Raw genomic sequence first — 14,819 nt, forward strand, 5'->3', positions numbered from 1 at the left:
CTAGCAACATCCAACAGGCTAGGGATCACAACAAGTCACTCATCGCCAGCTCAGCCACCCCCTCTAACTTTAAACCCGGTGACCTGGTATTCTATTTTGACCCCTCGATACCACCAGGTGACTCGTCTTAATTATCACTACCATGGAAAAATCACTTCCGTGTCATCTCCAAATTGGGAATTGAAAATTATTGTATTAAGAACATGATCACGGGCAAAACCAAAATAGTGCACTCAGAAAATTTGAGGATCAGGGACTCCAACGACGTATGGGACAGGTCGTATCAGTCAATCAGACGCCCTGTTCAGGTAAGTGGTATGCCGGAGGAACAGCCAGTTCGACAACAACCTCTCCGCGCTGCTCGCCTTCCCTACAGCGATCGAGATTGGTTTGCAAGTTACGAGCCGACACCGGTTGAATTCCCGGACACACCCCTCGTCACCAATCCACAAGTGGAAACCCAAATGGACGAAGAGAATGCAGAGCAACAAGGTCCGCTACAACCTTTGACGATAACCGCCAGTCCCGATGTTAACTCGCCATACTTACCCGAGAATGGTGAGTGAAGTACACAGACGCTCAGTCGGTTCCAGACTGTTTATTGCCGACACACAGGCCGTCCTCGGCCCGAGCGCTGACGCCACCGCAGCCCCAGGCTATCCATGACACCGGGAAGACGCGCGGCCCCGGCTTGGGTCAGCGCAGGCTGCCCCGACCCGGCTACCCGGGGCCCTGGCTTTGGGCGCGGTCTACCGCATACCTCCACCACAGATATTTGGGCGAAATCTCTATCGTAGCCTAAGCGCCTGGGCGCCCGGCGCTGGTCGCTCGACCGGAGCGCCCGGCCTGGACGGTCGCCGCCGACGGGTACATCACATGGCACTGCAGCGGGCGGAGCTGCCGGCACAACACTGGGTGCTAACTCTACATCATCAAACCCTTCCGCCCCGTTCGTCACGCGCATCCTCACACAATCTACATGTCTACGCAACAAATTCCCACTCTCCAAACAAACGACCACTTCGGTTTCCTTGCGGCTTACCACAGCCGCTGGCAGCCAACGCACTCCCTCCACCCCGCTCAGTCTGTCCACCGCCGACACGTACACGGCATCACCGGGCACACAGTGGCGCTCCTTAGCCCCGCGGTCCGCCGAGCTCTTCTGAGCGCACTGACGTTGCTCCACACGTCGACGCAACTCCGGGCGCAGGCTATCCAGATGCGTCCGGAACTGCCGACCGAGAAACAGCTCAGACGGGGATCGCATAGTCGTGCTATGCGGGGTGGCACGGTATTTAAACAAAAAACGCGACACTTTACCGGTTTTCTGACGAGTAAACCCGTGTTTAAACGTCTGAACAGACTTCTCGGCCAAGCCATTGGACTTTGGCGAGTATGGCGGAGTGGTAATGTGCCGAACACCATTCTCCTCACAGAACATTTTAAAACCAGCGCTAACAAAACATTGAGCATTGTCAGACACGACGGTTTTCGGCAACCCCCACCGGGCATATAGAACACGGAGCGCTTCTACTGTAGCCTCTGTGGTCGCCGCTCGCAGCGGACACACTTCCATCCACTTTGAGAACGCATCGACTACTACCAGAAACATATGTCCATTCAGGGGGCCACAGAAATCCATGTGAACACGCTCCCACGGGGCAGCCGGCCAGGCCCACGGGTGCAGCGGCGAGCTAAGCTCTCGGTTACGCTGCGACTGACACGCGACACACTTACGCACCGTATCCGTGATCTCGCCATCCATCCCGGGCCACCAAACGTACATGCGTGCGAACGATTTGGACCTGCTCTCCCCATTATGTCCCTCATGTATCAACTCCAAGACCGCCTTCCGGCCCTGCCGCGGAATGACGATCCTAGACCCCCACATCACACACCCGTCCTGCAGGCTAAGTCAAGGCCCTATATACCAGGTAGGGTCGTCCGGCGATTCTACCTGATCGTGACGTCAGCTCGTGACGTCATCTGGGGGCAAGTCTTGAAGTCCCGTTTAAGTCCTATGCAAATGGGCGATTTTCGAAGCGCTGTAGAACAAACTCTGCTAAAGCTAGCAAAAAACTAAGTGCATCATCGGAAAGCCGAGACATTTTTCTTCGAATTATCTAAGAAGCGTTTTTCACGAAACCCATTAGTTTTCCAAAAACGCGTAAAAAAGCCCCCATGCCTCCGCAGCCTCCCTTCCGCCGGCCGCCACGCCGCCGCGGTAGTGTAGTGGTTAGGATGCTTGCGCCGTAATCCAAAGATCGTGCGTTCGAATCTAGGCGCGGGTCGTACTTAAATCGAAACTGCAAGCAGAATATGTGTTTTTTCTTGATAAATCACTTATATTACAGCTAACCGTTCATAAAACTATCGATAACAATTGACTGAAACCCAAAATATAGAATACATTCTAATAAAACAAATTCAAAAATGGCGGCCGTTGCGCCAGGCTCCGCCCCCGACTCCGCCCCTTCGTGTGACGTCATCTGTGCACTTGGACACACAGGGAGATAGGGGACGACATGGGCCTGGGCTAAGTTCTCCTAACCGCGCCTTATACGGACGGAGCTCAACCTGTTCTACGTCCACCTCTGGCCAGCCGTTCTGAACAAACTGATACACCTGGGACAGCGTCGGGTCTCTGGCGGTCCAAAGACGGATCTGATCTGCGGTGACCGGCGAGGAGTTGAGAAACTCGAGTAAGTTTATGAGCTCAGCGGGACACGGAGACTCTGCTGACAGGCACGGCACGGGAAGCCGACTCAGCGCGTCACAGTGAGGTATTTTACTACCCGCCACGTGCTGCAGCCGGTAATCATACCCCGCCAGAAGCATCGCCCATCGCATCACACGGGGCGATGCCATCACCGGAAGCGACTTCTGTTCCCCAATCAGTCCCAACAGAGGTTTATGGTCCGTGCGGATCACGAATGACCGACCGGCCAAGAAATAATTAAATTTCTTGACCCCGCTCACCACAGCCAGGCCCTCCCTGTCCGTCTGTGAGTAACGAGCCTCTGTACTGTTCAAAGATCGGGAGTAAAATGCCACCGGTCTCTCGCCGTCACCATGTACCTGGCTCAGAATGCACCCGATTCCCACGGGGCTGGCGTCGCACGTCAGGACCACGGGGAGGGACGAGTCAAAATGAGCCAGTACTGCGGGTTTCAGCAGCAATTCTTTTGCTGTCTGAAAAGCACGCATCTCGGTCTCAGACCACACCCACGGTGCATCACGTCGCAGTAAGCGGTACAGGGGTGAGAGCACGGACGCCAAGTTCGGTATGAACTTTGCATAATAGTTGATCAGACCGAGCCACGATCTCAACTTCGAGACGTTCTGCGGCTCCGGCGCGTTACGGATGGCAGATACCTTCTCCTCAGTCGTCTCGACACCGCGCGCGCTGATCCTGAACCCCAGATACTCGACACTGGGCACGCCGAAACTGCATTTGTCCCGGTTTACTCGGAGGCCGGCGTCACTGAACCGCCGCAGAACCTCCCGGAGGGCACGGTTATGCGCCTCCATGTCACGGCCGGTGATGATCACATCATCTAAAAAGACTCCCACGCCCTCGATGCCAGCCAACAGCGTCTCTATCGTCCGCTGGAACAAACTCGGCGCTGCCGAGTACCCAAAACTGAGCCTGGTCGGCCGCAGCAAGCCGCGGGGCGTGTTCAGAGAGAGATACTGACGCGACTCTTTCTCCAACACCAGCTGATTGTACGCTGACTTAAGGTCACATTTCGAGAACACTGTCCCCCCGGTCAGTCGCGACATTAAATCCTCGATGCGAGGGAGGGGGTATTGATCTGCCCTAGCCGCCTTATTCACAGTCAAGCGGTAGTCGCCACACAACCTCACACCCTTTCCCCCAGCCTTAGGCACCACCACGAGCGGTGCAGCCCACTTACTATGTGCGACGGGTTCCCAGAGTCCTTGTTTCACTTGCCGATCCAGCTCCTGCTCCACTTGATCCCGATACGCCAACGGGACGACGCGCGGTTTGAAAAACCGGGGTTGGACGTCTGGATCGACATCCACCGTGACCGGCTCACCTCTGAAGCATCCCAGCTCCCCGTCGAACACGTCTGGGAACTCAGCCAGCACCGCGTCCACCCGCGAGCTGGCCGCCATGACGCACACTGACGACCAGTCCAGCCGAATGCGAGCGAGCCAATCACGCCCGAACAGGCACGGACCGCCACCGCGAACGATCACGAGCGGCACACGGACCGATGTGTCACCATACTGCACATCGACCATCACCTGACCGCACACACCGATCGGTTCACCGCTATATGTTTTCAGAGTCTGCTCACAGCGCTCCAGGGGCGGACCGCCGGTCGGCCAGAGCCTCTTGAACGCGCGCTCCGAGCAGACGGAGACGGCAGCTCCCGTGTCGAGCTCCATCTCCAGCAACTTGCCGTTCAGCCGCACCGGAACGATGTACGGCCCGCAGCGCTGAGGCCGCCTCGGTGCCACTCCCTCAGCTCCCTCCGTGCGATGCACGCCGCCGCCGGGCCCGCCGGCAGACTCACGATCAGCCGAGCGCCCCGCGCCACTGCCAGCTGCCGCCGCCGCCGCGCCAGAAGCAAGAGCGCCGACCATAGGCTCATCGGAGCCACCCCCGTGGGGTTCACTCGCAGCAAACGTAGCAGCGCCCATACTCACGCCGCCACCAGCTGCGCACCGCTCGACTGTGTCCTCCGAGCGAGCGGCCGCGGCCTCCGAGAGCGGCGAGACACCGGCACTGTAGACTCCGAACAGAGCATACACATCCTCCTCCACTCTCTCCGGGCTCCTCGGCTCCGCCGCAGCTGCACCGGAAGCTGTGGAATGCTCTGCCGACTCCACTTGAACCGCCCGGACCGCCGGCGTGCGCCGTCGGCAGGCCACTCGCAAGTGACCCACCTCCCCGCAAGAAAAACAGCGCCGGAAGCGAAACGGACACACGGCCGGCTCGTGTCCTCTCTGCCGGCAGCGGTGACACTGAGCTCGAGCGCCACCCGTCGCCGCCACTCGGGACGGACTCTGCCGCGGTCGGCGCTCCTCCACCCGATGGACGGGCTGCAGATCCGCTCGCTCTGATGACACGGGACTGCTGCGATTCAGCTCACTGGCGTTGGCAGCCGCCGATTCGAACGCCTGAGCGATCGCGAGCGCAGAGCTGAGAGTGAGATCCTCCGTGCTGAGCAGTCTGGACTGAAGTCTGGGATTCCGGATTCCACAGACCAGCCGATCTCGGAGCATTTCGTCGAGCACCTCCGCGCTGAACTGACATGGCCGCGCCAGTCGCCTCAGAGTCGCAGCATAAGCTGAGACTGACGCACCGTCCTCGCGATCACACGTATGAAACCGGTAACGTGCCAAGATCCGAGACGGCGACGGCTCAAAATGCTCCGACAGCACCTTTACCAGGTCTCCATACTTCACGTCTGTCACTGAGGCCGGAGCGATCAAATCCTCCAACAGCGCAAACGTCACCGGCCCGATAGCACTCAGGAAAATCGCGCGGCGTTTCACGTGTTGTGACGCGTCAACATCGTTCGCCACAAAATACTGTTCCAGCCTCCGAGTATAACCACCGAAACACTCAACACCCGCGTCGAACTCGGGCGCCCGGGCCAGCGCCATACCACACGTGAGTTCGGTCCTCGTCGCCACTGAAGTACACAGACGCTCAGTCGGTTCCAGACTGTTTATTGCCGACACACAGGCCGTCCTCGGCCCGAGCGCTGACGCCACCGCAGCCCCAGGCTATCCATGACACCGGGAAGACGCGCGGCCCCGGCTTGGGTCAGCGCAGGCTGCCCCGACCCGGCTACCCGGGGCCCTGGCTTTGGGCGCGGTCTACCGCAGTGAGCACGGTAAACTGACACCATCGTTAGAGAGGAGTACACAGGAGGGACAACAGCCGCAGCATGGATATGCTCTACGATCACGGGGCCCAGTCACTGACCCCGTCGATACTCAGCCTCCTCCAAAAGGTTTTAGTTATGCAAATTCTCGGTACGTACCAAAGAGACAACGTGACCCATCGACCGAGCGGACCCCTGACAAAAGACCACGAGTCCAGTTTGATTTGGATTGCGTGTCCACCGGGACACCAAACCCCAGTGTTGCCATGATCCAACAACCAGTTGTGAAAGAGGACAAATCTTATGATCTGTTCCGAAATTGGCACTCGATGGTATCAAATATGTTGCTATTTATATTTCGTATAGAACTCATGTTTCCCAGCTTTGGCTGATGATGCATTCTCTATCGTTGCAGGCGTAACCATGTGGCAACCCGCGATGATTGCACTCCTAGGTTGGCTCACGACAGTTAGTGTGGTAACAACCACTACCACCCCGAACGACCCCGGTTATTTGTTCATACCAGTAGGAAAAACGTATCCGAGCTACAGCTCTTGGGCAATAACGATTTCGATTAGCATCGCACCATTCAAAAGGCATGCGGAAGACCTTCACTCCACGCAAACGAACCTAGACAAATTGGTCAAAATAGTCACAGAAGTAGCAAACAGAGAACACCAATCTGTAGATAATTCTACCAAACGTATAATGTTTCTCATGTATGTAAACCAGTAAAACGCCTTTTGGGCGAAGAACGAGCGAGCGAGGTAGTGAGCCCTGCACGTGCGGGAGGGCGAGAGGGTGCTTCCAATGGGCTTGTGCAAAGCACCCTTCTAACCGGTCGCTAGCGGTGTGCCAAATTTAAACGCAATCGGCCCAGCCGTTCCTGAGATCTGGAAGCGACATTTTGCACGTGCGCACGTGCAAACGGGGTCCAAAATGACTTTTGCACGGCACCCTACTAACTGGTCCCCAACCGTGTACCAAATTTGAGCGCAATCGGCCCAGCCGTTCTCGAGATCTGGAAACGCCCCCTGCACGTGCGCACGTGCAGTAGCACCCTAACCGCAACACATGGGAATGCATTGCCTGGTGGGTGCCTACCTGTATGCCAAGTTTCAGCGAAATCGTCCCAGTAATTACCGAGTTACTGAAATGGGAACAAATTTGGCACCTCTTATTGTTGTATTTTGCACGTGCACTGGGGGTGACCCACATACATCGAGAGTATCCTATTTTGGGTGGAAGGGATGCTGCTACCCTACAAAAATTACCGCAAGTCAATCGCCCAAGCGGCTGCTGAGATATGAGCCTCTCAAAATCACTACTTTTGCAAAACAGCTTGAACACCCTTGACTTTTCACGTGGCACGTGCCACGACGGTCACTGAGATGCATCAAAAGTAGTCAATTACGGGGTAGAAGGGATGGGGCTACCCAACAAAAAAGACCGCAGGCCAGTCGGTCCAGTGGTTGCTGAGATATAAGCCTCTCAAAAGCGTTACAGGCCGGGCCGGGCCGGGCCGCTCATACTGAGATTTTCCCGTTATATTGAAAAGACTCACTTCGCTCGCTGCGCTCGCTCGCTCGTAATCACCTACATGATGCCCTAACAGAACTCCATAGTGAAACAGCAGGACTGAAACGAACATTCCTTGACATCCTTCATCCGTTGAACACACCCAATGACCCTGAAATAGGCAATAAGCTATTAAGTAGAACAAAACGCGGTCTGATTGATGGATTAGGAAATGCCTTTAATTATCTGTTTGGCACAGCCACCGAAAGTGAAATTAAACACTTGTCTAATAATGTGATCCTCTTAAACCAGAAGAATTTGGCGATGGCACATCAGTTTAACGGTACCCTACAAGTTCTGAACTCCACGAGAATAGCAGTAAACGAAAATCGTTTAGCTCTCCAGTCACTTACTAGTTCAATTCGCAACCTCAACGCAGCCTATGCGGACGCAATATCTTCAATCCAGAATGACACTGACGATATCCGACTGTCATTCAAGCTTTTTGAACTTACCAACAGCATTATCAGCGCAACTCAGGCTGTTCAATATTTGTACGCAGAGCTAAGCTCTTTGACCCATCAATTTGCCTTGGCTCAGGTAGGGATCCTTCACAAAAACCTCATACCCAAACGAGACCTCCAAAAACTCCTGCGTCGAATAGCCAAGAAACTCCCCTCCAACTTCGAACTACCATACCCGGCTGATCAGCCCAGCGAATTTATTCGCATCGCTAAGACCAAACTGGTCGAAGACGGAGATACCTATCATGTCCTCTTTTACATCCCACTCCTACATCTAACTTACTATTCGAACAGAATCCGTCTGTCTGTCTGTGTGTCCGCACATCGTGTAGTGGGTTCAATTTGTTACGGCTACAGGGCAGACGGTACGACGTAGGGGTCTGCAATTTGCACACCTTATAGATGACAGAGCGGGTCAACGCCTTTTTTAGGTTTCGGCTCGCTGGGGTGCACGGTTGGCACGTGGCGCGCGCTGGAAGAACGCCAATGAAATTTTGATCGGTTCTTATATCTCCATTGAGAGCCGGGGTCGACAAACTTTGTGGACTAAATGCATGCCGATCGGCGACGGGTGCCTCGCATTGGCGGAGGGGCAAGTTTTAATTTGAATAAAAAAAGGCGAGAGAATGTGTTGATTTTCGTTCAATGGGAACAGTTTGCGATACAAGTATAAAAATGCACCGCGTTTGCCGCAATGCGCCACTTTGGTGACAAGGCGCCATTTTTGCCGCAACTCGCGCAGTTTTGTCAAATATGGTCCGATATGGGTGCAATTTGGTGCATAGATGCATGCTCAATCACCGGATGAAAATGCGCCGCGTTTGTCGCAATGCGCCACATTTGTCACAAAGCACCATTTCCGACAAATACGATTAGGGTTATGTAATAGCAAGAATTGGAGCAGGGCTAGAAGCACTTTTAAAGTCTGATTGGACTTATTGTAGTCCAATTATTCCGTCACCTGACATGACCCAGTCATAGGTAGTGGTAGTTGTACGGGTATTGTATTGTATTGTATTGTATTGTATTTACAATCATGGGCGATCCACACATGGCGTGGCGATTACTGCCCAGTAATCGCCACGCAAAGATGGGTAGTGGTAGAAGGTAGTGGTAGGGGTAGGTGTAGTGGTAGTGGTAGTTGTAGTGGTAGTGGTAGGGGTAGTGGTAGTGGTAGGGGGGTAGTAGTAGGGGTAGGGGTAGTAGTAGGGGTAGTAAAAGGGGTAGTAGTAGGGGTAGTAGTAGGGGTAGTGGTAGGGGTAGGAGTATGGGTAGTAGTAGTGGTAGGGGTAGATGTAGTGGTAGTGGTAGGGGTAGGGGTAGGGGTAGTGGTAGTGGTAGGGGTAGTGGTAGGGGTAGTGGTAGGGGTAGGGGTAGGGGTAGTGGTAGGGGTAGTGGTGAAGGCAAAAGTAGAACAGTGGCCCGGGCTGATCCCATCGGACGAGAGGTGACCTATGTGACCTGGCCTGACCCAAAGTGACCGGGGCTGACCCCTTTGACCCGTCTTGACCCCGTATCACCCAACTTTCATCCAACGAAGCCCTCAGTACAGTTCTTTTAAAATTCTCTTCACATTTTCGTCCATATCTATGCTTCTAGCCAACACATCGATTTGAAACGAACACCATTCGAAAGCAAATTGGCTGGTGCCGCAATTTTTTTTCCTACCACGCAGCAAAGCAAGTGGCGCAGCCGCTTGTCTAACTTACTATTCCAACAGAATCCGTCTGTCTGTGAGTGTGTGTGTGTGTCCGCCACGCCGTGTAGTGGGTTCAATTTGTTACGGCTACAGGGCAGACGGTACGGCGTAGGGGGTTGAAATTTGCACACCTTATAGGTGACAGAACGGGTCAGCGCCTTTTCTAGGTTCCGACTCGCTGGGGTGCACGGTTCGCGCGTGGGGCGCGCCGGAAGAACGCCAATGAAATTTTGATCGGTTCGTAGATCTTCATTTAGAGCCGGGGTCGACAAACTTTGTGGACTAAATGCATGCCGATCGGTGGCGGGTGCCTCGCATTGGCGGATGGGCAACTTTTTAATTTGAATAAATAGTGGCGAGAGATTGTGTAGATTTTCGTTGAATGGCAACAGTTTGTGATAGGAATTTACAAATGCACCGCGTCTGCCGCAATGCGCCACAATTATCTCAAGGCGTCATTTTTGCCGCAAATCGCACAGTTTTGTCAAATATAGTCCGATATGGGTGCAATTTGGTGCCAAGATGCATGCTCAATCGCCGGGTGAAAATGCGCCGCGTTTGTCGCAATGCACCACATATGCCACAAAACGCCATTTCCGACAAATACGATTAAGCGTAATGGAATGGCACGAATAGGGGCAGGGCTGGGAACACTTTAAGTCTGATGTTTTAGTACTGATTGGATCCAATTATTCTGTGACCTGACATGACCCGGCGGTGTTGGTAGGGGTAGGGTAGTGGTAGGGGTAGGGGTAGGGGTAGGGGTAGTGGTAGGAGTAGTAGTAGGGGTAGGGGTAGTGGTAGGGGTAGTAGTAGTGGTAGGGGTAGTGGTAGGGGTAGTGGTAGGGGTAGGAGTGTGGGTAGTGGTAGGGGTAGGGGTAGATGTAGTGGTAGGGGTAGGGGTAGGGGTAGTGGTAGGGGTAGTGGTAGGGGTAGTGGTAGGGGTAGTGGTAGTGGTAGGGGTAGTGGTAGGGGTAGTGGTAGGGGTAGTGGTAGGGGTAGGGGTAGGGGTAGGGTTAGGGGTGGAGGCAAAAGCAGAACAGTGGCCCGGGCTGATCCCAGCGGACGAGAGGTGACCTATGTGACCTGGCCTGACCCAAAGTGACCGAGGCTGACCCCTTTGACCCGTCTTGACCCTGTATCACCCAAATTTCATCCAACAACGCCCTCAGAACAGTTCTTTTTTTTAATTCTCTTCACGTTTCCGTCCATATCTATGCTTCTAGACGACACATCGACATGAATCAAACACCATTCGAAAGCAAATTGGCTGGTGCCGCAATTTTTCCTACCACGCAGCAAAGCAAGTGGCGCAGCCGCTTGTCTATATTACTATTTGAGGAGGGTGCGTCTGTCCGTTACCGAGGTCCCGACTTGGTCGTGCTTTGCGTGGACTACAGGCCAGACCGTTGCACCTAGCGCGGTGAAATTTGCACAACTTATAGATCAAGGATGCGTGACGTGCCTTTGAGGGGTCTTAACTCGATCGGATTGGTAGTGAGCGCGTGGTGCGTGCTCAAAAAGTGCAAATTCGCGTCATAGACTTTACATGTATAAATCGGCGCGCGAAATCGGGCGAAAATGGCTAATTTTGGCCGACACGGGTCCAGTTCCCGTGCAATATCTTGGTGACCAGGGATCCGACCGGCACGGGGAAAACAGCATCGTGTACAGAATTGAACGGGCTATTGAATGGTGTGCAATGCAGAGGATAGCACGCGCCACGTGCACCGGAGAGGGCACTTTTATGTGAAAAATTGCGGTTTTTGAGGGATTTTGGAATTAATTCTATTTTTAGGTGACCGTAAAATGGAGCGAGTTGAATCAACGCCTATTTGCAAGAGAAAGGTACTGCCTCTCATATAAAAATTGTGAATAGCTAATTGATCGACGCCAAGGTGGTACAAATCGCTAGAGAAAATGGTGTTTGTCGATGATGTGCCACTTTATTAATTACACGGGTTTTGCTGCATAACCTGATACGTTTGGCAATTGAAAATGGCACCGTTGGAAAGAGCATTCAATTCTGTCCAAGATTCACTCTTCATGTTTGCATGATGAGCAACAGTATTCTTAAAAATGTAAATGTTCCAAACCATTACATTGTCATTTTTAGCGAAATTCAGCGATGGCCCTCAAAAGACTTCACGCCAGTTTTCGAATCATTCTAAAGTAGAACGCATGATAATACGACACGGGCACCTCGATGCGATGTATCTTTTTTGTTTCATTACAAAATGCTCGGCCGTCAAAAAGCAATCGAACGAAATGGATACCAACCAAATCGACACAGACCAAACCAATACCCAGGGGTAAAAATAACCCTTCTTCGCGTTGCGGAGCACGCGGGTAACCCTAGTACCCGCTATGCATTCGATGTATACCGATTCTTCCCATACAACGTGCCCATGCACGAGCACAACGTGTCCCTGTCATACTATTCTGATGAACCCCGTTACCTCTTAATGTCGGAGGACAGACAACCAAGGGTGAAAAAATGTCTCAGGCTGTCACCGACGGAAGGTCTAGCTGACTCACGCCTAATTTTGACATTTGAGCAGTAGCTAAATGAAGTTTGAGATGCGCTGAGGACCTCAAGGTACGCCTATCATGAAATAATCAATTTTCGACAGTCACAACTCACATCATTGTGCTGCAGTTATTGGAATCACAAACCACTGACACCATAGGCGGCGGAACGGGGGGGGGGCACCGGGGCACCGTGCCCCCTTGATTTTGGCATTTTAACATTAGCCCTATAGGCGTTGCATGGAAAGAATGGTACCAAAAGTCGGCAGTGCCCCCCCCCCCTTAATTGAAGGTGTTCCGCCGCTACTGACTGACACGTAGATAAAAGGAAGAAGCTGTAGAGGAGCGCTGAGTGTATTGTCCGTTCAAAGCGGAAGCAAATTTTCGTTCTATTTAATGCATGGCTTGAGGTCGTTTCGACACGAAGAGAAACATCACAAATAAGATTATCATCAACAATTCCATTTAGGTGAATGTTTTCGAGAAAAGGAGATGGAACAACGGTTGATCATAAATCATAATCCTCAAAACACGGGTGGCTCTCGTCGAGTGACGTTAGCATGCTCCTTCTAAAACTCGGTTCGGTTTGAGAGTAGTTGATAAGTATGTAGCACCAACAACCTCAGCTTGTTCGAGACACCAATAGATACCTACGGTTGTTAGGCCCATGGCGAGCGGCGAGGATCGCCGTCCCCTGTCCCTGTTATACGGCCTTGCCTTGCCCACGGTTTATGACGATTCGGCGGAGTCTCAGTCCTATCGTCCCATAACGTCCGAGGCCTGTTTATGGGGCCGGCGATGGCACCCCGAAGATTCTACTGGTCAGTCGAATTTGAAAAGTCTTAGTGATCGAACCTCGTTGTGTCGGTTGTGAGGCCGAGTATTGCGCAGAGGAATTGTGACTAGCGCTACGCATTGGTATAACATCGTAAGTACCTATATCGGGCATTTGTAGTGTTTTTTTTTTCGGGAATAGAATCACCGTTAACAAATACCCCGCTAATTTAATTTACAATTAGCTGAAAAAACGTAACCTGATTGTTTGATATTACTGAACAAGATAGCACTTTTACTTGTTATCGACCTCAGGAGCAAGCTCGTATTACAAATAACATATGTTTACCGTTAAACACTTTTCCTCTTTATAATGCAAACCTGATTCGAACTTCATCGCATAAACAATAAACATGCGTCGCCTCCGAGATGCGAACTCACGACCCACGGATCCGTAATCCGAGACGCTACCAACTACGCTACATGGGCCCGAGCGGCGCGGCCCGGAGAGATGCGATGTGCCTGGTGGGTTGCAGAGAAATATTTACCCTGTACGCCCTAGAAGATCGGCTTGATTTCGTGCAAAATGGTAGCCTAGCCATAAGCCAACCAAATGCTTTGACTTACCTGACATGGCATGTTTGCAGTAGACTGAGATTGAGAAAAGACAGATGCAGAGGCACCACTCGCACCATTCGTGGTGTTTGTGTTGGTGTCCGATGTCTGGCTTTTCCCATCTTCAGTGGAGCACAACCACGTGGAACAAAAATTACCAAAAACGCCAACGGCCACAATCCCGCCACACAAACAGGACAAAGAGTCTGCGATCTGCTGCGATCATTCACGTGAGCACGGGTCATTCACCATTTGAATTAGTTGATTTCTTCAGGATGATAAACTTCAAAATGTGACCTACTGGCTACTGCCTACTTGCTAGAAACAGCGTGCATTCTTTAGTTGACTTGGTCTGCTTGCTAGAAAAACGCGAGTCGTTGACAAATAAAACTTAAGAGTAGGTATTTTAGCAAATAGCTCAAAAGGCACATGAAAACATTACTTTGGGATTAAACAATCTAAATATGTAACAAATAACTGCTTTTACATGGACTCTTACAGATGGAAAAAATAATTCACAAATTTAATGACGTCATTTACGTTGTGATAAAATGTGGTGCAACAAATCACTAGCCACTATTTATAAGAATCGCGCCATAATTGTAGCTGACCCATCGAACCCACCGGTATACTCACGACACGGCCGGCCTTTTTCATTGGCCAGCAGGGATGTCGGAAGCTGGTGGACGCGTCTGCTATATTTTTGCGTGGTATGATTTTAACGTGACTTCACATTAGGATATGTATTATGCTTTGGAATGAATGTGAATTGTGAGGGATTGCGGACGTGATGACTGTTTATAGCTTTTCGTTGTCAACTATCAATTTGACAAGCCGCCAGCTGTCTCATCAAATGTCATAAGCTGTCAACTGCGGTCTGCGTGCGTCGGCGAGTCGGAGCTTTTTTTCACCCCTGCAGACAACACTACATACAACCCGAAGCGTCCGAAATAGAAACATGCGTACTTGCCAAACAACCCTTTTGCTCCCTACACGAACCAGCGTACTCCACAGCTGGCTCGGTCTCCTGTGTCGTGTCTCTCTTCCGAAAAGACAGACAACGATCCCAACGCTACTGCGCTCCTCGCATCCTCCCGTCCAACGATTCTCCCAAAGCATATTATCTTAACACTGGCAAATGGCTCATTGTTTCGCGTCCACCGCTACGCCTCACCATTATGTGTTCTACCCCGACTACTCCGTTCAGTCGTACTTTATCCCTCACTCGTGCCATCGATATTCTAACCCTCGAACCGGAATGCGCTGCTTCGAGCGACTCCTTTTACCTTCCGCCCT

General features: G+C 52.2%; 1 protein-coding gene across 1 annotated transcript; it reads right to left on the reverse strand.

Annotated features, from left to right (window-relative positions):
* Window positions 1–583: 583 nt before the first annotated feature.
* On the reverse strand, window positions 584–5,879 carry LOC122386162. Its single transcript, XM_043375095.1, has 2 exons — window positions 3,918–5,879; window positions 584–1,231 (listed from the first exon to the last, which is right to left on the reverse strand). The coding sequence occupies exons 1-2, from the start codon at window positions 5,638–5,640 to the stop codon at window positions 1,212–1,214; spliced, it is 1,743 nt and encodes a 580-aa protein (XP_043231030.1). The 5' UTR covers window positions 5,641–5,879; the 3' UTR covers window positions 584–1,211.
* Window positions 5,880–14,819: the final 8,940 nt, after the last annotated feature.

Source organism: Amphibalanus amphitrite, unplaced genomic scaffold, assembly GCF_019059575.1.
Source record: "Amphibalanus amphitrite isolate SeventyFive unplaced genomic scaffold, NRLGWU_Aamphi_draft 000242F_arrow, whole genome shotgun sequence".
Taxonomy (NCBI): Eukaryota; Metazoa; Arthropoda; class Thecostraca; order Balanomorpha; family Balanidae; genus Amphibalanus; species Amphibalanus amphitrite.

Coding starts and splice junctions, on each gene's coding strand:
- LOC122386162 (XM_043375095.1), bottom strand. CDS start 5,640: ATGGCGCTGGCCCGGGCGCCCGAGTTCGACGCGGGTGTTGAGTGTTTC. Junction 1,232..3,917: donor CTGGGAACCCGTCGCACATA/GTAAGTGGGCTG, acceptor CTCGGTCGGCAG/TTCCGGACGCATCTGGATAG.